Source organism: Ambystoma mexicanum, chromosome 8 (genome assembly GCF_040938575.1).
Source record: "Ambystoma mexicanum isolate Mex_15411 chromosome 8, UKY_AmexF1_1, whole genome shotgun sequence".
NCBI classification, from domain to species: domain Eukaryota; kingdom Metazoa; phylum Chordata; class Amphibia; order Caudata; family Ambystomatidae; genus Ambystoma; species Ambystoma mexicanum.
In genome coordinates this window covers 614,787,007-614,811,270 of record NC_090929.1, presented here as the reverse complement: position 1 = coordinate 614,811,270, position 24,264 = coordinate 614,787,007, and the positions used below count along the sequence as shown (strand labels likewise).

The 24,264-nt window shown below is 44.8% G+C and overlaps 1 protein-coding gene across 1 annotated transcript in view; it reads right to left on the bottom strand.

The window, feature by feature from the left end:
• The window catches only part of IGSF21 (immunoglobin superfamily member 21), a 2,012,705-nt gene that overhangs the window by 39,754 nt on the left and 1,948,687 nt on the right, over positions 1-24,264 (bottom strand). Inside the window, exon 7 of the mRNA XM_069610317.1 lies at positions 16,020-16,105. Within this exon, the coding sequence (XP_069466418.1) occupies positions 16,020-16,105 (86 nt within the window). The remainder of the gene's footprint in view (positions 1-16,019; positions 16,106-24,264) is intronic.

Here is a 24,264-nt window from a genome sequence, read left to right as displayed (position 1 = left end):
AAATCCAAATCATAAGTGCTGGAATGCCACCTTTGCACGTCTTGAACACAAACCACGTGTATTTGGGTCGAATTGACATATTGTGGATGGCACTATCATCCATTTAACCCATAGTAATGCTTAATCTTATCATTTGCATTCATTAAGGCATCTGTCATCAATTTAACTGACTTACCCCATTGTTCCTCAGCGACAGCCATCCCCAGCTCTTCTAAGCGTCTATCAATCAAGGTGTCATGTGAGATTATACTGTAATCCGTCAGCGGGGGCGGACCATCTGTTTGTAGACGGCGCTAGAATCTCCGTCTCATGCATCACTAAAAACCATTGTCACTATAATGAAGTATCTGGCATTCATACAATATTTTCTCAAAGCGGAAATCTGTCAATGAAAATACTATTTTTAAAAAATGAGTTTAAGAATTCAATAACACTTTTTCGCTCTGAGAGAATAGATATTAGGCTTCAGCTCAATAATACTCAGAGAGGGGCGTGAGCATGGCCAGACCACACCTTGTAAGCAAAATGGCAACTTTGAACGCGGACCCAAAGGGCGATTAAAGCCTCCTCAAAATGTAGCAGGACACAGTTCTACTCACATCCAGGAATGCAGGACTCCTTATCTTGACTTGACATGGTTCCATAGCTTCATCAAGCTGTCGGTGTCACGGACCACTCAAGGTCCAGATGACCTGGAAGGTGATGTCGCTCCTGCAGGAAGTGGCCCCTTGGCTTCTCTGAACACAAGTGCAGCCAGCCTCCTTGATGGACGTTGCAGGTTCTTGCCACTAGAAGCACTCCCTAGAGGTTTTGGCAACTGGATAGTCCAAGCAAACACGTCCACTAAGCATGACCTTGATGACACTGTGACTAGCTTGGCTGACCTACTCAAGGTGAATCTGACGCCGTAGCTCAGAATCAGTACTTTAATCTTAAAGGTGAACAGTTTCATCCTTATCCCTAAACCAAGTACATCACAGAACATTCCGGTCAAACGTCCAAGAGTCTCTAAATTCCTGTTTCAAAAGAACGCGGCTGCACGCTTCCTCAGGTTGATGTTGTCCATCTTTGGGCAGCAATGTGCTTCAGTGGAAACCTTGAAAGTGCAGGAACCTGGACACTAGAAGGGACAAAGGCCCAACCATGGTGGTCAGGTGGACCCTTTCCCTCATCATTGGAAAGACGGGAATGGTTGCTGCTTCTGCAAGAAAATTCCACCTCAGACACACTTCCTGTTGATACTCTAATGAACAATGATATCCGCAGATGGACTCCTTTGTGCAGATCTATGCATTTGTACTTAGAGAATGGCAGCCCATTTGCATCTGTTTAGTCTGCAGCGTTGTAGCTTGGCTGAAGCAAAACGAAAGAGTTCATTATTAAACTATACTTTTCTTAACACCGTGCACACCATCGTAGAACCCACAGTATACTGTACGTGGCCCGGGAAAATGGGGGTGAATTTGCTCTATCTCTTGCATACCATGACCATATAGTCAGGAACTGTACACCAGTTTTGTAGCACTGTAGAGCGCCAACTGTGTCCTCATTGGGTTCCCTCACCAGTGTCTAAAAATCAAATAATTAGTGAGTGCTGCAGCTGGAGTCTCCCATGTAGGCATTTCACAGCACCTTCCTGTTGGACTCTTCTGTTTTCTTCACATTAGGGTGCCTCCAAGTGTTGCAAGCTGTGATTCCATCCGTGACCTATGAGAGGGTGTTACTAATGTGGTAGAGACTCAGAGTCTGTGCAAGCTAGAGTTTGGTTGTGTGCATGTGTGAAGTCTTTTGTTTTACTCTACAGACACTCTGAAGAGTAAGGGACAGACATATTGGATCCAGGTAGTGGGAGGCGATGGAGGCCACTGACCCAGACAGGAAAGGACACCTGGACTCGTCCATTCTGCCAGATTGAAAAGCATCTCCAGGTTCCACCCCAACTGCCCTGTCCAAAGTGGGCTTTGATAGGTGCTTTGATGGCTTCATGGAATGCCCTCACCATACCCTGCCAATCTGTATGACATAGACACGTGTAGTTCTAAAAAGAAAACGCACTAGCAATTTAGCAGAGTTGCTGAAGAACCGAGGGTAACCATTTTACACTTTTCTGTTGCAATTTGTCAAAACGTGGATGACCTTTAGAACTTTCTGAATACGCTGAGGTTTGAACGTGGGTATTCATGGTCCATCATGAGAGATCCCAGACAGGCAATTCCAAGGGCTGAATTGCCCTTGAATCACGACTGGCAACATATAAACGTCGCCACCATCTAAGGTATATTTTAGGTGCACCTCTCACACCTTTCCCTGGCTGTTTAGCATGACAAATGTGTACACTTATGGAATGAACTCCCCAACCTTCTCCATCCCATTGTAATGTTCTGTCTCTCTTGCCAAAATAACCCCTGTCCCTCTTCACCCTGTCCGTTCTTTGGTCTGTCCCACTTTCTTCCAAGGGGTGATGTATCAGGACACACGCCCTTTTCCAGTCAGGGCCAGGAGAATCCCGCCACCAAAGAGATAGCGGGAGGGGCCTGGCAGTGGACTAGTTCAGGGTTTAGGAGATTGAAGAACAAAGGTTTGGTCTGTAGATGGCTGGAGATGTTTCCTGCTGGCACTGAGTGTGATGTGCACTTTGGTAAAGGTGGGCACTCACTAATCCCACTGATGTGTGTCATTCCCCATAGCCTCCTAGTTACTCTCGGTCATTGCTCTCCTAGAAACAAGCAGAGTCATGGACCCTGTGTCCTCTGTATCCTTAAAGTCCCAAAACACAATGACAAACCTTTTTTGGAGCAGCCTTTGTCAGGCCTAGGCCGCTGGGGTCTCTAGTGAGACTCCACGAAAGCAGTCTTGGGTCTAGTAGAAGAATATGATGCAGATGACAAGATGTCCAGAGTAGGGGAGTCGCAAAGGCTGTCCTTTAACACCGGAGGAGGATGTCCTCCCTCAGAGCATGTCTTTGCCCCTCCAATAAGCCCTGGTTTAGAGACATTGTGAGGTCACGTGGTTGGTATTCATGGGTTGCTACCATTGGGCCCTGCATTGAGTACCTGTAGAAGAAACCTGCTACCCGTGTCCAAGGAGAAGCTTGGCAACCTGGTCACTCCATGAAGGATTTCACAGAGGGATCTACGAGGAGAATTGGAGGCCATTGTGTGTGATAAATCAACTTTCGGGGGCACCATTGGTCCAGGGATGAATTTCGGTTTGTAAACCATCAATCATCCCACACCTCTCGTACACCAGAAGGGATCCAAACAGATTGGAAACACAAGCAAATTATAAACATTTTTGTTCATTTTTGGTAACGTGGACGGAACGGCAGGCTTATCTCTGAAAGGTTGTGGATCGTTGGTTATTTGCAACACAGCAAAAATACAATTATTACCCAATGATAAAAGGGACTGTCCAGTCAAGGTTGTATACAAATGTCTACTTTATTATTACCACAAGAGACACTCTGAAATACAACCCATATTGTAAAGGAATGCAGAGGAAAGACAGTTTCAAAGAAGAAAAGGGGATGCACTCTGGATACTGAAAGGAGGGTGGTTGATGCAGTAAATAGCCATAACAGTAAAGGATACCTGGCTTCAGCACAAAGGGTGCATTGGGTCTTAAAATGTCTCTAGCGCCCCATCGGAGAAGGACCAGGGGAGTCAAGTCGGTTTTAGGGCTCTTTGTAGCTTCTGTAACAGAGTTAAAGAAGGGAGACAGCTGCGGGTATCAGGCAGCAAACAGTTTGTAGAGCAAAGTTGGGCGGACGGCTGCAGGCTGGCCTACACAGTGGTTCAGGGTCAGGAATCTTTGTCTCAGTGCTGGTCACTGGTTCTGAAGCACTGGTTAAGACGTCTCTGTTGTCTTTAAGTGACTGCAGCATAACAACGATCAACGTTGCAGTCAGTTGCAGCTTGAGGAAATGTCCTTTAAGGCGGACGTCAGTAGATGTTTGTTGATGCACTTATCCTAGCTTCTTCACTGAGCTCGTGTTGTTCTTTAAGGCAGACAGCACCAAAGCTGGGGAGTTTGTTCCAGGCAGCTGCCTTGCCCTTGGTTTGGTTCAGAGGCTCACAGGCACTTCATGCCTAGGACGCTTGCTGCTGAGACTAGCATGGCACGCTGTTTGCGGCCTTGGTACCAGTTATGAAGGTACTGGAGGGCTCTATGTATTAACGATCTCCCTCTGTTCACTGGGAGATGTTTAGGGGAGGGGCCTTGCTTCCCTCTTGGAGTTCCTGGGCTTCCTTCACTGGCGCAAAATGTAAGACAGACTTTACCTTCAGCCAGGGTCCAATGATGAGTTCTTCCTTCTGCTGCTGGTAAAGCCTTCAGATGATCTGCCAAAAAGATGGGCTATGCCCTCTTTTAAAGCCAAATGGACCACAGGGATTGGTGTAGGCTGGGCCTCCCTTAATGAACCAATCCTGGGTCTCTGCCAACAATATCCTGTAGGTGTGAGGTCATAACCAGAGTACTTTGCAACAGAATAGGTAAAGGGGTGAAAACATGTAATACTAAGTCTCACCCATCTTCCTGTTCGTTATGGATCAAAGGGTCTCTCTGGTTAATGGAGCTCTCTGTGGTTGCTGATAAAAGTTGCAGGTCTCCCTTGAAGGTGCAGTGAGACCAGACTCTCTGGCTCCTGCAAATCACATTTTCGTACCTTATGAATGGGGTTCTCCTGCAGGGAGGGCTACTGTAAAAATGCAGTCCCAGACATGACTGTCAATCGATACTTAGGGCAGGAGCTGGTTATAGGTTGACACAGTTGCATATGAAATGTTGCTGGGGTTTCCCCTCTCCTTTGTTGTCCTGTGAAACCAGTCCCCATGTGGGCCTGTTTGAATTACCCTCTGAATGGTATGTGAATCGCTGCAACACCAGCTGCAGGGCCAGACAAAAGGACAGGACAGATCCATGGAATCTTTGTTAGTTAATCAGGTTGGCCATGGCAGGGGGATGGTTTGGTCCTCCCCCTATGGAAATGCATTGTGTACTCCTGCTGTCATATCCCAACTAAATATGAAAGGGGGGAATTATGCCTGTAGGCTGTGTCCACCCAGAGTACACAGGTCTTTGAATATTTGATTAGCCCCACACATTTTCTGGAGGTTGATCTACCATTATTCAATTTCATTTAAATAAATTTTAAAAAGCTTTGGCGAGCACACACCCACAGTGTAGATGGTCAAATTCCTCTCATTGTGAGAACACTTGTTCTTATCCAAGAGACTACACCCTGTGAGAATATACTGAAAGTTTACACCAGATCATCATGCAGTGAACAAAGTGCAAAGTAACTTAAGGCATAAACTTTCACAACCAATGGGTGCCTTTCACTGGTCATAACCTGTAAGAATCCAATTGCTCAGTGGATGAAGTTGACAGCCACAGCAGCTAGGGTGCAGCTGCCCAAAACCAGAATACTGCAATCTGGTCCAACCAGAACCTATATCCCCTTGTAGAAACCTTCAGGGGGAGAACTAATAACTTAACTTGGCTAGTTGCTTCTGAAATTGGCACTTGTCCCTTTTCCAGGCTTTTGCATTAGCATTAAACCTACTTCAACTGTATCAGTGCTGGGGAGTGGGAGACACAGCTCTCCATCTTGTACATGGTGCATAATAGTGATCCCCCGTTTCATCAGTTAAGTGCTATGAAAGCATTTCTTCGTGGCCAACAATTTCACAGGTCCCATGATGGACATTGCCTGTTGATATTAAACTGACAATAATGTTCCCTTAAGAGTTGGCTACAGAATACATCTACTGCTTATGTCAACACAGGTTTTGGAGAATTACTTATTTCTATGATTGAGGGTTTTGAGAACTTTTTTTTATTTCACCTTGACTTTTGAACATCATAAATAAATGAATAATAAACATAGACATTTATGATATGTTGATCCTAAAGCCTCTAGCCTCTGATTTTATCACAACTTTGACTTCGTTTCTGAATTAGAAAGTCTGGGACATTTTAGTAATCCTTTACTGTCCAATCGGATGGCTTAGTCAATACAACACATTATTCTATTCATTTATTTATAGTTTTTGTATAGCGCAGACCTGACTAACAAATGTATCAGAACACTGCAAATATTTTAGATCAATTAACATACACATTTATCTAAACAAAGATCACTAAAGAAAGCAATTATAATTAAACCATGACATGCTAAAAAATCAAATTCCATCATCTCTTAGTTAAACCCAATCCTCAAGACATTACAGAAAAATAGACATTCTGAAAGTAATCATTTTGTCATAAAATCTTAGTTTAAAGCCTTTTTCCATAGACATACTTTTGCTAGTTTACTAACTTTTAAGTGATCTGATGTCATTCTTAAATCATTGGTAAGTTGATTTGATATGATATGATGTGGCATTTATAACGTGCCTGTACACAAGTGTTCTAGGTGCGACAAGACAACGAGGGGGAAACAAGAGAGGACAAAATAACGATCTTACTAGGCCTTGTGTCCTTCAGATCACACAAGTGAGGGAAGAGGGAAGGGGAGAAGTGCCAGGGGGGAGGGGAAGGGCGAAGTGCAGCCTTCGGGTGGCTCATAAGTGCAGAGAGAAGGGACTGTCGGGTTGCAGATACAGACCCTTAAGTGCTGGGGAGCCAGGAGGCAGTGCAAGAGTGACTGGACATGCAGGAGCCTGCGTCCGAGTTGAGAGGGTGACCAAGTGACCAGTGCGTTCATACAAGCACCTTGCTGCTGCCCCTGAGGATGTCCAATTCATAATACTCGACCTTTTAAATGAAGGCCCATCTAATCTTAAAGATTCATGACCCCTTAATCCTCTCTCCCCTCCTGAGATGTTCAATGTTTCTGCTAAATGGGCAGAGTCTAGCAATAAAGAGCACTGTGCCTAATACTAAAACATTTGAACATGATCCTCTGCTCTATAGGCAGCCGATGTAGAGTTTTTGGAGTAAAGTGATCATATCTTTTTGCCCCCACAATTAACCTGGCACCGCATACAATTAAAAAAAAAAAAAAACACTTATAAAGGTGCTAATGAAATTCTGGGAAGACCCATTAACAACGAGTTCCTGAAATGTACAAGAGACATTAGCTGAATGAAAATGATTTTGGAATTTTTAACCACTAGTTCAAAAGATCTCATGCACACTTGCAATAATACTTATGCACATTAGTTACCATAAAGCCACTGATTTCTATTATGAAACTTTTTATTGGCATTAAGATAATGGCAGAATTTCCCATAGGTCTTGATGTAGCAACTTTTTAGTCCTTTACACGGGGGGGTTCGATACATATTCAGGAAGCACTCGGAAATGCACCAAGTGCAAAGGGGGCATGATCCCCTAGGCTGCGTTCACTCTCACCAAAACAGACACTGCGCTGCCAACTTACCAAACGGTCCCTTGACTGAAGCCTAGACAAGCCTGTTAAATCACTAAAATGTTGCTGTGCGTCACTCTGATTCCTGACCCTTCCTGCTCAGTGTGTAGTAAGCCAGAGTTACTCATAGTAACTGCTTTGTGAATCGGATGGCACTCTCCAAGTCTAAGCTGAGGGTGAGCCAGAGTTGTTCATAGTAACCTTTGTGTGTGTTGAATAGCCCTCTTTAGGTCTAAGTTGAGATTAAGCAAAAGTTACTATTAGACACTTTGTTGTGAATCGGATAGCCCTCTCCTGGTCTAAGTCTAGAGTAAGCAAGAGCTACTCTTAGTGACGTTTTTGTGAATGGAAAAGCCCTTTGAAATCTAAGTCAGGGGTAAAATCAGAGTTACTCATAGTAACTTCTTTGTGAATAGTACAACCACCACCATGCTTAAGTCAGGAGTAAGTCTGAGTACTCATAGTAACTTCTTTGTGAATGGAATAACCCTCTCCAGGAGTAAGTTAGAGTTGCTCATAGTAACTTCTTTGTGAATGGAATAACCATCTCCAGGAGTAAGTCAGAGTTGCTCATAGTAACTTCTTTGTGAATGGAATAACCATCTCCAGGTTTAAGTCAGGAGTAAGTCTGAGTTACTCTGAGTGATTCTTTGTGAATAGAATATCCATCCCCATGCTTAAGTCAAGAGTAAGTCAGAGTTACTCATGGTAACCTCTTTGCAAATGGAATAACCCTCTCCAGGAGTAAGTTGAAGTTACTCATGGTAACTTCTTTGTGAATGGAATAACACTGTTCCATGGAGTAAGTCAGAGTTACTCATGATAACTTTTTTGTGAAAGGAATAGCCCTCTCGAGGAGTAAATCGGAGTTACTCATGGTAACTTCTTTGTGAAATGAATATCCCTCTCCAGGAGTAAGTTAGAGTTACTCATGGTAACCTCTTTGTGAATGGAATAACCCTCTCAAGGTTTACAGCAGGAGTAAGTCTGAGTTACTCATGGTAACTTCTTTGTGAAATGAATATCCCTCTCCAGGAGTAAGTCAGAGTTACTCATGGTAACCTCTTTGTGAATGGAATAACCCTCTCAAGGTTTACAGCAGGAGTAAGTCTGAGTTACTCATGGTTACTTCTTTGTGAACGGAATAACCCTCTCCAGGAGTAAGTCAGAGTTACTCATGCTAACTTCCTTGTGAATGGAATATCCTTCTCCAGGAGTAAATCAGAGTTAATCATGATAACTTTTTTTGTGAAAGCAATATCCCTCTCCAGGAGTAAGTCGGAGTTACCCATGGTAACTTTTTTGTGAATGGAATAACCCTCTCCAGGTTTACATCAGGAGAAAGTCGGAGTTACTCATGGTAACTTCTTTGTAAAAGGAATATCCCTCTCCAGGAGTAAGTCGGAGTTACTCATGGTAACTTCTTTGTCAATGGAATAACCCTCTCCAGGTTTACAGCAGGAGTAAGTCTAAGTTACTCATGGTTACTTCTTTGTGAATGGAATAACCCTCTTCAGGGTTACAGCAGGAGTAAGCCTGAGTTACAGTAATTCTTTGCGACTCAGCCCTTGTGAATTTGGACCTAGTGTTCAGCACACATTTTCAAGCCTGGTGAGTTCTTTCCTGTAATCTTCTCATGCTGATCGCTTCCTTTCTTCCGCATTTAGAATTGAGAATGCGGAACAGGTCTTACTGACCCCTATTAGATCCCAGTAATGTTCCAAATCTCTCTATCGTGCAAATCAAGGCTGCGGCCTGCTCCGGACGGTTAATATATACTGCAATGTCGGTCGTATGCATAAAGAGTTCCTTTCTGCTCCGTTAATCCGACCCACAAACCATTTATCTCCACATTGGGCCGTTATCATTTGCTCCAGATACTGTGTATTCACAGCTAGCAGTAAAAGGCGAGTCGGGGCCTCCTTGTCTGGCATCTCGCGCCACATAGAAAGCGTCAGTAATGTCCCCGTTTATGATCATGCCTGCCGTAGCGCTTCATATTTTGGAAGCTGGTCACGAAGTCTTCTAAAGACGAAAAAGCCTAATCTTCTTAATGCTGGAGTTTAGCAAAATTGGTGTTGTGCGTAGATCATAATTTCAAGCAAAATATGCTCCAACCGCTTTCTCGTGGTCTGGATTTTGTGGGAAAAGTATCAAAAAAGGCCTTCTTTTATTTCCCCACCCCCACAGCTATCTAGGGTGGCTAACTGTTGGAAAGCATTTTGCTGGACACTTGCCAATCAGGCAGTGATGACATCACAGGGTCATTCACCTTTAGCACGCCCCCCCCATTGTTCTTTAAACAATTGGTGATTGGCTTTTAATGCTCTAACACCGGGGCTTCATTGGAATGCAAATGGTTTGTCCTTGGGAGGTGATGCTCATGTTTTTTAACTGTAAACATGGCCATGACAACCCCACCCCACAGACAAAGCACGTGCATTGTAATTAAAAAGAGCAGAGGCAGCAGCTCCATCTGCAGGCACAAAAAGAAGGCCTGGCTCGAGCCTGCTAAATAAAAGGATGTGGGACTTTTACCCATCGAGAAGCAGACAGAGTCCTCTTGCACGAAACAGTCCCACAAAATACGGGACAGTTGGCCATCTTACTATCCCTTTTGATGAGGGCCCTTGGACAGATAATGGGAACCTCAGAAAAAAACTTCACACCAGAATCCTACACAGGGTTTCAGCACCATGCAGGAGCTCCACATGCCGGGCAAGGATTACCTTTTTGATTCCTCTCGCTGCCTAAAACGCCCTCGCCCACCCGCGTAACAGCATTATTCAACCGGATTGGGTCTGTTTTTGCTGCAATACAAAAATGCAGGCACACGCCATTGGAACGAAAAGTGCAAAAATGGCTGCCATGCCAGCTGTGGTAGCTGCCATTCCATACCTTGATGCATGCATGAGGTAAAAGGAATGAGAATCCAGGCTGATCCCAGATCTTGAGAAAACCAGCATGCATGCCAACATTATCCATTGCATATGGGAGTCCATTAGTCTAGTCTTGGTTTTTAACTTTGCCTTCTGGGACTTGTAGTTCTTGATTTCACCATTATAAACTGGAGACTACAAGTCCCAGAATGCAAAGTTAAAACCATGACTGGACTATTGTCTCCCGGCTGGTATGGAAAATGTTTAATGTGGTGACTCTGTAATGGCAGAGGGATTAGAGCCTGAGTAAAGAGCATGACCTACTGGATGTGGTATTGGTGGTGGTCTTTACTGTGACAAAACCCACAGAAATTGCAAGAGCTGGCCAGTATAATAATTTGTTTTTTATATAACTCTTTATTCTAAAGCGCTTTACATAAGGCATATTTACATACATTACTATTATTGACCAATCGAAATTGGTACTCATTTATCGACCTCAGAAGGATTAAAGGCTGAATTTATCCTGGCTGGGATTCAAACCTGCAACCTGCAGATCAAAAACAGATCACATCAACACGCGTTTAACCCGCTGAGCCATCTAACTGGCTCAATATAGGGATATCTTACAATGCAAAGGTCTCAAATGAGAAATGATTTCAAGAGAGGTTTCTTACTTCTACGCACCACCAAACCACTGGTCACGTCATCCCCACTGCTATTCACCACCAGGCATTAGTTTCCGGAGCTTTGCCCCTCATACTTGCCACCACCCACACCAGCCCGATCCCAGGCACGCATATCCTGTCCAACTACCAGTTTAGGAGATATTTCAACCACTGGCACCATCTAAGCTGTAAACAAACTCATCTACCCGCCTTCCTCAAACCCACAACTACCACCGCCAACCACCCATCAGTCAAGTTTCTCCAAATGCCTTCCTGGTTTGCTAGAACCTCTGTTCTGCTGATGCTAGTACTGCTTGTGGCCTTACTGAATGTGTCCAATTCCTGCTTTGTGATGTTATTCAATTTCTGCAAAGTGATGTCATTCATGTGAGTGTAGACTGCCCTATTGTCCTCCTGGGGTGCTGGGATGGCATCAGTCCCTACCATGACAAGCTTATGTTGGAATACTGCACCCACCACCAGTTCTCACGGGCACTTCATGACACTAGTCAGCGGGGTAGCAGATAGCCTGTCAATGACATCCCACCACACTGCATAGCACTCTACAACTCCTTTAGATGTGTTTGTGGGGCTTAGGAGGTGCCACGTTGTGCCAGTCGCTCACCTTACCTTTGCCAGAGACTCTGCCAGGAGATGCTACGTGATCTGTTTTCCTGGCTTTTAGCTCACTGTTCTTCCTCGTGGTGCCTCTTTGCTGAATTTAGCACCACCCTTTCCCGGGCCAGTAGTTCCTTACTAGACAGATTCCTTGTGATCATTCCCTTGTTAAGCCCTCACTGGGCCTTGAGGTCAAAATGATTTCATTTCCCATTACGACCTTTACCCCTCGAAAGCCAGCATCTTCAGCTGCAGGTCATCTGGTAAATGACGTCACACTTCTACATTCTAGACACCTAGCATTCCTATATTAAAAGTGATATTTTGCAATGATTGTAGTCTTAAATAGATATTTTTAACAAACTAAACCTAAAATGTGTGGCTTCAGGTGCAGAGGAGAAAATATCAACCCTGGCATATGGGTCGTCTATATAACAGCCCTGGGTAGAAGGGGCCATTTGTCTTCCTAACAGTTTGGCTTACCTTTGAGCCCTTGAAAGTGTGCAGGGGACGGGAGTTTACTAACAGGGAACCGTTTTCTTTCAAAATGACGTCACACTGCCAGCTTTGGGAGTGGGGGAGGGTGCGGAGACGAGAGGGAGGTAGGGTGCAGTTTGGAGGGCTTAAGGTACTGGCTTCTTTTAGAGTGTAACCCCACTCACCCCCACATCTGTGTCCTGGACTCATGCCTCTGGTATCACTCAGGATCCCTCCATTCTCTCCACAGACTCTCAACCACCAAACTTGCTAACCTTCCTTGAGATTGTGACAAGATGGAGACAACTCTTGGTGCAGACCTTCCAGGACTCTGTGCACGCCCACAGTGGCTGGACAGTCAGGCCCACATCCATCTGTAAAATATCTTAGAACAGTTGCTAGAATGTTTAGCTTCCTGTGGCACTTTATATCTCTATTGCTCAGGCAATGCTGAAGCCAAAGTTAAGCAATCACCCAACCCCTATTGATTTAGTTGTACTTATGGGGGTAGCTCTGAGTATTAAAATGCAGAGAAACAGCCTGACTGCACATTTCGTGTTCTAGGATTGGCAGTTGTAGGCTCCACGCTGACGGTATTGGCAGCGGGGGTCCTGCGACTCATTAACAAACCTCCTTAGGAGAGATCCACTGACTGCAGGCCAGCTCTGGACACTGGGTTCCCTTCTGTACAAGTTCACCAAGTTGATGTGGAGAAATGTACAATGACCTGTAGAGCGATGCAGTCACTGCGCATAGAGGATGCATGACAAGCTCTCTTTTCAAGCCTGCCGCGGTCCTGTGAGCTATACCTTTACAAGGTATAAGGCGTAGAGAGTTCTGTGAATAGGGCTTACTGGTCAAGGGGTGCCCCCCTGCCAATCTTCCCAAGAGAATATTTCGGCCTGTGCTTCGCCTTTCAATGCTTAGGCTCTCAGAGTTTCCTGTATCTTTCCCAGGGATTTCTGGAAATTGGCCTAATTCATGGAATTTTTAGCACAGTGCAAAGTCACTTTCCACCATGTTAAAAGTCCCATTAATTGGGCCCTAAGTGCCAACGGTAAGGTGGGGTCTCTGGAACAGCAGATAATACAAGAGCCGGCTATTACCTGGTAGTCAGTTATTTTACCCAACCCGAGAAAGTAGCATTACTTATTCACCAAACTTCTTACTGCACCTGCTCAGAGGTATTCTGCCTTTCCTCTCCTTCCCCCAGAAGCTCACTATCTCCCAAGCTCTGGTTCTATCTAGGTTGGACTATTGCAACAGCCTCTTTCTTAATCTACCTGCCTCTACTCTCTGCCCTTTGCAACTTATCCAGAACAGGACTGCAAGACTTGTCCTTGGCCTCAAGCCCTGGGATTGTATCTCTCCAGCACTGACATCTCTCCATTGGCTCCCAGTGGATACAAGGATTAAATTCAAACCCCTCTGCATTGTCCACAAGGCTTTCTGGGGCCTGGGTCCAACATACCTTTAGCTATCCCTCTGAAAATACCTTGCATCTCAAGGTCTTTGCTCTCCCACCTCTCACTCCCTCAGGGTCAGTCGCTTCTCAAAGAAACGAGCTGGGGGGAGATCTTTGTCTTCGGCCGGGGCCTCCCTCTGGAACAGCCTCCCTGCCACTCTAAAACTTGAGGAAAACCATCTCTGGTTCCGGAAGCACCTCAAGACCTTCCTCTTTGCTTCTGCCTTCGCCCCCCCCCCTCTCCCATGATGATTGTGTTCTCCCTCGGCACCGTGCACCTGGCCACCCTCTGTTCTCCGGGCCCAGGTACCTGCTCACCCTGCCACCCTCACACACTGCCTCATGGCCACCCCTTGCACTGGGGTCTGTATCTGTACCCATACAGCCCCCCCCCATTTTTCTTCCTGCACTTATCAGACCTACCCAGCCTGCTGCCTTAAACCCAGCACTTGCCACTCGCTGGCTGCACTACCATTATTTCTTGCCTTTTTTATTTATTAATTTATTATTATTTATCTGTTTTTCTCTTCTCTCTGCACTCTCATTTTCTCACCCCTTCCATGCACTTCTCCCCCTCCCCCTCTCCCATGCTATTGCACATACTCAATGTCACTGGGCCTAGTAAGATCATTGTTTTTGTTCTCCCCTGTTCCCCTTCCCTTGCTGCGCTCTGAAACACTTGTGTATGAGCGCGATAGAAATAAACAATCAATCAATCAATCAATCAACCAAGGCACATGAAGAATCCCCCAAAAGATGCTACAATTTAATGGTACTGGTCGACCCTGGAATTCACTAAAAGAGTGAGCTATGCGATTGGTTCAAGTTTCAATAATAAATCGCTATCCCTAGAGTACACCCCCTTTTAGTACTGAGTGAGCACCCCCATACATTTCTTAGTTTTCTGCAGCAAAGTAGTACTGTAAGTTCAGTATGAGAATTTAAAGTGCTCCAGACTGCCTATTGATAGTTTAAACACTGTGTACGTAAACCCCACTTTCAGGTCCTTTAAAAGAAAGTGCATCTCCTCCTGTGTCTGGAGGAGAGGGACCGCTTGGACGGAGCAGAACTGCTTGAAAGCTTGGACAGAGCAGAACTGCTTGAAGGACTTCTACATATGGAGGCTATGCATTGGCATGCTAATAAATATGGTGCAGTACCATATATGCATTTTCGTCTACATCCTGCAAATGATTGGACACAACTGCAATATATCCTTTTTTCCCTTTCGATCACGCCTAAAAGTCTGGAACAAACCCTCCTCATAGTCATTAAGGACGTGATCACATATGCTCCTGCGGACTTCCCTATGCCGCTTATCCCCGAGGATGTATATGGTTTGGTCGTGGCACAATTGTTCGCGGCCGAATTGATCATGGTCAATTCGGCCACGAAGCCAATTTTGCTACGGCTAAATCTGACCAAACTAAATCCCCCCTATCTGCCCCCACAGACTCCCCCAACCACCCCGACTTACCTTTTTGCCTTCCGCTCATCTTCTAACCCTGCGGCATCGGATTCGTCCCTGATTCGCGGGTCGGATATGACGCTGCATGGTCCGACTTTGTATTTTTAGAGGTTTTTTTCTTCCCGTCCCCCACCTCCAGACCACTGGAAGCAGGGGTCACACCCGCTTCCCCCAAAAGCCATCACTACAAAACATGGGGTGAGGGGGACACCCCTGCAAACCCAGTTCCCCGTGTTTGGTAGTGATTACACAAACTGGTAGTTTACAAACGATCGAATGTCACTGGTCGAATTCGGCCAGATTTACTATAAGATCATTTGTAAACGATCAATTAGGGTAATACCATCCCTAACCACCTTGCTCACATGCTTTTTAGCCACTTATGGTGTAGAGCAGGGGTCTGCATCTCCAGCTCCCCAGATGTTTCAGAGTACGACTCTCATGATCCATCACTACTGACTTTACGGTCTACAGCTGTTGAGAGTTGTAGACCAAAACATCTAGCAAGCCAAAGGTTGCAGATCTGGAATAGAAGGTTTCATACACAAATCAGAGACAGTATTACTCCTCTACCTGCCTGAAATGTTCCTGTCACTGCTTCTCTTGAGGATAACTATTTGGTGGGCTTTTAGAACTGTGGGATGTTCCCCCTCAATATGGCCCGATTCTGCACCCATTCAGAAGCTCCTGCTCTCTACCTTCGTCCCTCACTGTACAATGTGACAAACTTTAACCTGGGTGTTCCTGTGGGATTCTATTGTGCTGCGAACTCCCATGCACCCTCATGGATGCATTGGACTCTCTGTTGTGGTTCAGAAACTTCTTTTGTCCCCTGCCAGAAGGAGCATGAGTTCAACGGGCCATCCAATTGGTCCTTTCTTGGGCCATGCTTGAGACTTACCTCATTACAACTGTCAATGCAACAAAGGTCCTGTGCCCACCCTAAGAGAAGGGAACAGTTGTCACTTCGACCTCAGTTGCAGGACTTTGTTGTATATCCACGGTTTCTCAGAAAGTGTGTTGGACCTGGGATATCTGAATGTTCGAGTGGTTGTCCATATTCACCCACCTGGAAGCCGTTCACAGCAATTCGGACGGTGTCCCCCACACGGGCCCGGGTGGGCGTCATCATGATCTTGGGGCCTTTTGGAGCCGCTGCAGAAAGTGAAGAGAGCAGTGGAGGAGTCAGGAATAAATTCACGAATGCTTGAATACATTTATAAATGAACCAAACTAATGAAAGAATGAATGCATGAGAGCAATACAGGAAATGCACCACAAGGTCAACGGGTGGATTTTTTTTTTATTGCCTGAGACTTGCCAGGGCCCCTGACAAAGGAGCCACTACACCTAATACTTCAGGGAGAGGACTGTGTGCTTCTCACACCTGGACACACATGTCATGTAGTGTCAGGCATTAGGACCCTGTAGAAGCAGTCAGAGAAACAGAACCTCAGGCATCACGTGATGTGTTTTATGGAACGATAGAACGCAGGCCCATTAGAATAGACCAGGGCAGGGGTAGAAAGTTGAATGGTTGCAAGAGTATCTTCCCAATAGGATGAAGAGAAACATCTAGTTGGGTATTACAATATTAATTACTGAGTACACTTGGCATTCTCAATAGTGCTCTGTAAACTGTGCCGATGGGGAACACTACCACATAGCCCACACAACACGCCTAACATCCAGACATATTTCTAAATCCCATAGTTCCAGGTTTACAACATAAAACAAACTTGAAAATATGGCCTGAGTCTATGGGGTGAAGTTACTCAAGGCGCTTTTACCCTGCAGAGATGCAATACCAGAGTGCATTCCCCAGTGATACTATAGAGCACCCATGTCCCTGCCAGGGTCCCATGTGCGTAGACCTCCTACATATGATACAACCTTTTTAGGGGAACATATGCCACCTAAATGAGAAGTTTGCCAAGCAGTTAGGAGACCCAGCAAATGAGAACATAGCTTTCCTAGAGGCAGAATGTGCACCCATTAGTGACCTGGTGGCTTCCTTTCATAGCCTCTACTTAGGCCATTGTGATTGAGAGGACCCTGGAATGAGTAAACACCGTTTAGGTGGAAGGAGGTGGGTGATACAGATAGCCTTTCAGCTACACCGTGTCCTGGGAAGTCATTGCCCAGCTTTCCCAGGAAACTGTTCTGGCTCCTGGTATGGCTAGTCTTTTCTAGTCACAGTTCCCGCTGCCTTTCATGAGGAGAATGAGTGCTACCCATCACGTTTGTTCTGGGCTATGGGACAGAAAGACAGCTCTTGCAAAAAGGAGATCTCAGGTCCCCACTTTGGTCTAGATTGTCCTCTATCTAAGCTTTCTTGGCTGTATAGTGATTCTACAGCCGGCGTCCATTTTGTTCAAAAGCTTGTCACCAAAATCAGGGTCAATTAGCTGTAGTGATAATGAGCAGACTTGCCATTTGAGAGGTTATAGAATCCCGCTTGAGTTTCAAGGTGCTGTGCTATGAAACAAACTCGTGTTGGAAGGGGGCATGCATGTTTATGTCGTGCTAGGAAGCTTTAAAACCGAGACAAACCAGCATGGTAGCAGTCTCAGGGCACCTCGGCTTGTCTCGAATTGGTGCATTGAGTGTCCACCCAGGATATCCAGAGCTTAGTCTGCGGAAGTAAAAACTAATGAGGGATAGTAAGAGCATGGGAGAGAGAGGAAGTCAGTGCCAGGACAGAAATAAGGAAGGATGCAGGAAGGGAAAGAGTATTTTGTGGTAGCTTAGATGCAGGTAGACCACAGAAACACTGTGTTTTCGGTTGCATGTGCTTTCATCGAAAACCAAAACAACTAATGAAATGTCAACAAATACCAAACAACTAATACCAAAATAACACATTTATTTTCCATTGTTTTTGGGGGGGTTGCCCCCCGAAGGCCCCACTTTTTTTTTACGAATACTTTTCCCCACCCCCAAAACCACTATTCCCACTCCCAGTGCCATGTCCAGTTTTTTCCCAAATTGGTTATGTTCGTTTTCAGTTTTTTTTGTATTCGTTATAATCAAACTAGTCTTTTTATTTAATCACTGCATACCGGTATTTTCTAATGTGTTTGGAGGAAATTGTCTTGTACTTATGAGGAAGATTAGGAAAGCAACAGGAAATTAGTACATAAAAAGGGTTTGGATGCATGATGTGCTGAAGCAGCCCTTGAAGTATGGTGGCTTATTTGGCGGGATTACATTTACATTTGACCACAGGACAAGCTCCAGAAACCACATCTGGGACTGCCAAGCCTGGAAGCCAGTTGTGGCCCAGTCAAGAATAGACTGTGAAAAAAGGTGAATGCCGGTGGATACCAAAAAGATTTAGAGGGTTATTACCATGTGATTGAACATTTCGATACATTGACCCACTTGCACTCCTAAAGTCAAATATTCGTATTGATTCGATGCTCATGTCCATACGTAGGGAATCCTTTGGGGCGTGAATTGCAAATAACGTTTGATCCTGTGAGTTCATGTTACACACCCAAGTAGAACGTACCCTTATTTCTGATGCTCACATTTTCAGCAAGAATATGGGAGATCCTGGTAGTTACTGCACGGAACCTACACACTAAGGTCACCCTTGCCTGGGAGTGTCTGCAGGGTCACCCAGGCATCCCTGCTGCAGAACTGGGTTTTCAAGGAAAAGGGGTAGCAATATAGACCTGTGTATGCCATGGTGCCTAGACTCTTATGCTGCATTCAACACTAACCCCCTTCTCTCCCTTGCCTCCCTTCAAACTTCAGTGCTCTGCAGTATCCGGATAGTGGTGGAAGTCGCCATGCAGGCAAATAATCTAACACACTGTCTAGCTCTCTTTACTCCTCCCTCTCTCTCAATCTACTTTCACTCTTCTTCAACCACAGGGCTTTCAACAGGCCAGGGAGCTGTGTAAAGTGCTAAACGGGATCATACCAAAAGAAAGGATGTGAACATTTCAAAGCCCAAAAGAGGAATTTCGAGAGCCCCATTTGACCATATAAATGTATATATATATATATATATATATATATATATATATATATATATATATATATATATATGTATGTATATATATATATATATATATATATATATATATATATATATATATATATATATATATATATATATATATATATATGGAGTGGGTTAAGTCAATAAAAAGGTTGGGGAAATTGGGGAGGAGCTGCGGGGGGTCTCCCTCGCATATATATGCAGTAAAATGGGGTTAAAACAATGCATTCGGTATTTTGGGCTTCAAAATGTTATTTTCAAAGTAATCACATAGACCCGTGCTATATAAGCGACCAACCTAACATAACCATATGGTAACTCATTCCCTCTGTTCCCCCGTCCCTCTGCCTGACCCTTCGCCATCTCTTCACCTTCAGTGCTTGAAAGTAGCCAGAGAGCTGTGTAAAGTGCCATACAGTACCCAACATAAAGTAACATTACATTGTGGCCTCCCCCCAGCAATATCTCCCTTCTACTCCCTCCGCCCACCCCCATTACCTTCAGCACTTTGCAATGTTCTGACAGTGGTGTGAAGTGCTATACAAACATCCAACATAACATAACATAACATAAAACATAATACAACAAACATAACATGGCATAATGTCTTATTCCGTCTACTTTCCCCTCGCTCCCCCTACTTCTTCTTCATCTTTGTGACCTCGTACATCCTTTCCTCAAGCCGATTATTTCTCAACTACCCTCACAAGCCCTCACTGCTGAAGAACTCTGCTAAGTCTTGTCTGTGCATCTCTTTTGTCGATTTGGCCGCAGCTCCTTCCACAAATTGAAGTACTCTCAAATTCTCTGCTTTCATAACCCAGGAGGCATCAGAGGGAAGCATATCTGCATCAAAAGTTACCCTACTGGACCTCGACCACTGTGAACGAGAGAGTGCGCCAGCGCTGTAGTTGGCCATTTCTACAATGCCTAGTGAAGAATCAATGTGACCTGGCCGAACTTAAACTCCCTGAAAGACTTGCTTCTGGATCTGTGTGAACCTATTCAGCGAAAATCTCAATGTATGCAGAAGATGTTTTCTAGACAAATCCCTTCTGCTCAACATTTCCTAAAACTTTCATTTCTGTTTATGACGTATATCTCAATCTTTCTGCTCCCTCACCCCACCCGTAGATCTCCCCGGGGATCATGAGGAGATTTTGGAGTGGGTATTTTTAGCTCCCTGTTTCTGTAGTTGGGAGCAAAAGGATGTTTAGGCAGTAAAACAAGTAATTCCAATTCCCAGTGGTTTTTTTAGATGCGAAAAAATATTTTAAACTTTCAAATAGGTATCTTATTGTAACGCATACTTCTTCACACCTGATAATTCATGCAAATTAAAAGATGCATTTTTAACGCAAAGTTCCTCTTTGGATTAGGCAGAAATAGGGCTTTAAGTGGGCTGTGGCTACCCAGAGCAGAGTCCAGACAGTCTCTGAAAATGTTTTTGGAGATGGGGCGCTGCTGAGTCTTCCTAAAGTTTCCTGTTAGCCCCAGCAGCACAGCCAGCTAGAAGCCAAGGGCTTTTTTTATATAAAGCCTGAAGCTCTCGCTCAACCTTTAACCAGGAGATGCAGCGATCACCCGAGAGTCATCAATGCATCGCCAAGTTAAAGTGATGCCTGGCAAGGGTCGATGCCACCTAAAGGAAGAAATGTGTGGCTTTGACCCTTGCAAGGCATAGCTTTAGGTAAGAGATGTGGGCATCATCACCCTTGCATACTGGGTCCGAGGGTGATAATTGCTGCAAAGTGATGCCTGTCGGGTGTCAGCAGTACTTGTCTAAGCTGCCCGCTGGCCGTTCATCCATGCCCCCTTTGAGGACATGCCCCTCGATTTTGGGTGCCAGTCAAAGCACTGGTCAGTGTGATGAATTCAAGGATTTCATCCCTTGTATCCCTGAGAGAGACCCCTCCTATGTGGCCAGGGGATGGCAGCTGCTACCTAATCCTGACCTTGGAGATGGCTATATGAGGGAGGACCACTTGGAGGGAGCTAGCTCTCAGGGAAACCTGATGACATCAATGGTGGAAATCACGTATCCTCCTTTTCCCTCAAGGGGTTCTTCCCCAGCCCCCATGCCTTAATGGCATGTGTTTACCCTACATTGTCTGGCCATCACAATCCCAGTAGGGAGAGTATGCAGGCAACTCGAATGAAGAAGAGGCAGGGAGTGATGAGGATTAATCCCCAGGTAAACCGACGTTCATTGCCCTCAAGTTATTTAAATCCTGATCTGCCATCTGAAACTATTGGAAATGCTTTTTTCCCACTCTTTAAATAACCTACCATATGCCCCTTCTAAATTTACTGACAACATCACTTCAAACCCTACACATAGAAAATCCATCAAGTATACAGAGCAGTACAAATCACAACATGAGAACAAGTATATGAGAACAAGTGGGTTACATGCAAAGACAGTCCTGGCAGAAGAGTACAGCAGGCGTTAGCAGTCAGAAGTGAAACCAGACCTGTTTTAAAAATACAAGTTTTAAAATACAAGTATATGAAAAGAAGTGTAAAGCGCTGGCAGGAGAGTACAGCAGGCATTTGCATGCAGGAACTGTTTGTGTAAAAGGCAAGCCATGGCAAGAGGACTTTCCAGGCAAGGTCAAACTGTACAATGTTATATGAGAGAATCCTAACAGGAACATATCAAGAGATTACCACAGAGTGTGAATGAAACATATCTCGGAGTAAGAGGAAGCCTGGCAGGAGAGTACACCAGGCGGTACTTTGTATAATCATTCTGTTACTACAAAGGAACTCAGATAACTACTATTAAGTGAAGAGAAATCCAGGGTAAAGGGAACTACCCTCTGGAGTTGGGAACCATTTTTATTATGGAACTTTTATGTTGGAAAAAAGTCTATAACCAAAAACATGAATCTGCAGTGTCAGAGTTCAATCATTGACCCTTCACAGCAGCAACAGCATTATTACTCCATCCATTGACACCGCTCTGCTGGTACCACTGATTCGGACATTTCTGCTGAGCTGTGTCCATGGAGTCCCGGTGCAGCATCCTCTGAGACCAGCGTTTCCTATTTTGGTTGGGAGTATTTTTACTCGCTATTTTTCATGGTGGGAGTAGTTACCTGATTTTGGGGAGCAACAGCAGCAAGTGCACCCCTTATCTGTTCAGCTGCCACTCCCCTTGCACTCCGACATGTGTGCCATGCTTTCCCCTATACGTCCTCTTCCTCTGCTCTATAACTGGTTGGCTTCCTTGTTTCATTTGTCTACTCCTCCATTTCCTTTTTTTCTTGCCCTACTTTAGTCTTTTCGTTGCTCCACAATTGTTTGTTTTGTAGAAGTGCTATTTTTGTCTATCAACATGTTCTGATGTTTGAAATTGAATCTGCATTGTTTTTAATTGTTGTTGGGTAATTGCAGTCACAGGTGTTTCAGGGAGTTTCACCTGATAAGCTTGTTTTCTCGGTGAGTGTAATTCGTTAAATCAGATTGTGGTGAGTCGGTTTTCGACATGGCAACGTAATCCCCCTGTGCCTTAATTTGTATATTCAGAATGGCGCTGCAGTATAAATATCCCTAATAAACCGAGTGGTTTGTTAATGACCCGTGTAATAATTCCCCTATTCTCTCATTATCTACATTAAATGTTAACCTCTGTTATTAATCTCTTTTCCCAAAGTACACCAGACAACAGCACTGGAAAACCTCCAACAAACGTCTTCTGGTTTCCTCCTGAAACCGAACCGTTGGCCAATCTTGCGCACTCTCTCGGGCCCATTTTACAATAATTGAGAATTGCATTGGAGGGGACTCGGAACGTTCGTGGGAGACATTTCGAATTGGTTCCTATAGAATCCGTCTACTTTAACTCGGTGATAATTCAGGCTGATTCCATAGGAAGCCTTTGCATTACAGCCAGCAGGAACATCGCGTGCTGGCGATAATGCTATTGGAGTTGCAAGGTTGGTCTGTAAAGGCAGCAAACACGATATATCTGCATTACCAATCCACTAGGAAAATCCATTGCAATCCCGCAGAGTGGTCAAAGTGTTGGCAGAAGTGACAATAAACATTATCAACCCTTTTCTTGACGATGGTTACCAATCTGGGAGTTTAGAACATGACACCCCATATCTTTTCCATTTACCTTCTCCCGTCTTCTGGGTCAGAATAAATCTGTACTTTTCACACTCTCGGCCCCTCTAGCAACCAGTTGCTGTCCCATTGCAACCCTTCAAAATTGCTTGCCATGAATTGCAATCCGGCTATCATGTGTTCAACATCAGTTCTGTGTACAAGGTTCTATGCACCGGCCTTGAAAACACATTCCTACAAAATGTTCTTCCTAACATCACAAAACTATCATGCAAACTTCAGGTGACCAAACAACTGACGTCTCTTCCTCAACTGCATATTCTTTGATGAAACACCCTTGACGTTGCTGGTGAGATAGCTCAGTAGGATAAGGGCTCGCTGCTGTGATATGTGCATTATCTGCCGGTTGCAGGTGCAAATCCCCACATGGGTGACTAGTTTTCCATCCTTCTTCGGGTAAAGATAATAATTGTATATAAAAGTGTTTTGTGTAAAGCACTTAGGATAAAAGCACTGTATAAATAACAAGTTAGTATTACTGCATGGGCCCCCTTCGCATGGCACCAGCCTGCACTAAACCCCATCTATGCCAGAAAGCCTATTCCAAGAATGTGATGAACATCTCTTAAAAAGCACCATGGAATGAAGCAACCTGCAGGCCCTGCTTTGCCGATGGGCGTGCACTGCCCAAGCTGGGCCTCAAATAGGTCATAATCACAAGATTCTCAAGGCAACAAGCGGAAGGCGGATTTTATGTCACATTTGTCCATTTCCGCTCCATTACTGCACGTCCTGGCCCCTTTCACTGCTTTATCAATATTAGAGCAGACTGTATTGCTGTCTTCCTGATCAATGGAATCGTCCACTGGCAGGCTTCCTGGCCATGATTAAGGATGGATGAGTCTCAGTTCCACTCCTGCCGCTTTAGGTTGAAATACCTGATAAGCCTATGACAAAAAGTCTCTCTCTCTCTCTCTCTCTCTCTCTCTCTCTCTCTCTCTCTCTCTCTCTCTCTCTCTCTCTCTCTCTCTCTCTCTCTCTCTCTCTCTCTCTCTCTCTCTCTCTCTCTCTCTCTCTCTCTCTCTCTCTCTCTCTCTCTCTCTCTCTCTCTCTCTCTCTCTCTCTCTCTCTCTCTCTCTCTCTCTCTCTCTCTCTCTCTCTCTCTCTCTCTCTCTCTCTCTCTCTCTCTCTCTCTCTCTCTCTCTCTCTCTCTCTCCAGTAAAATCCT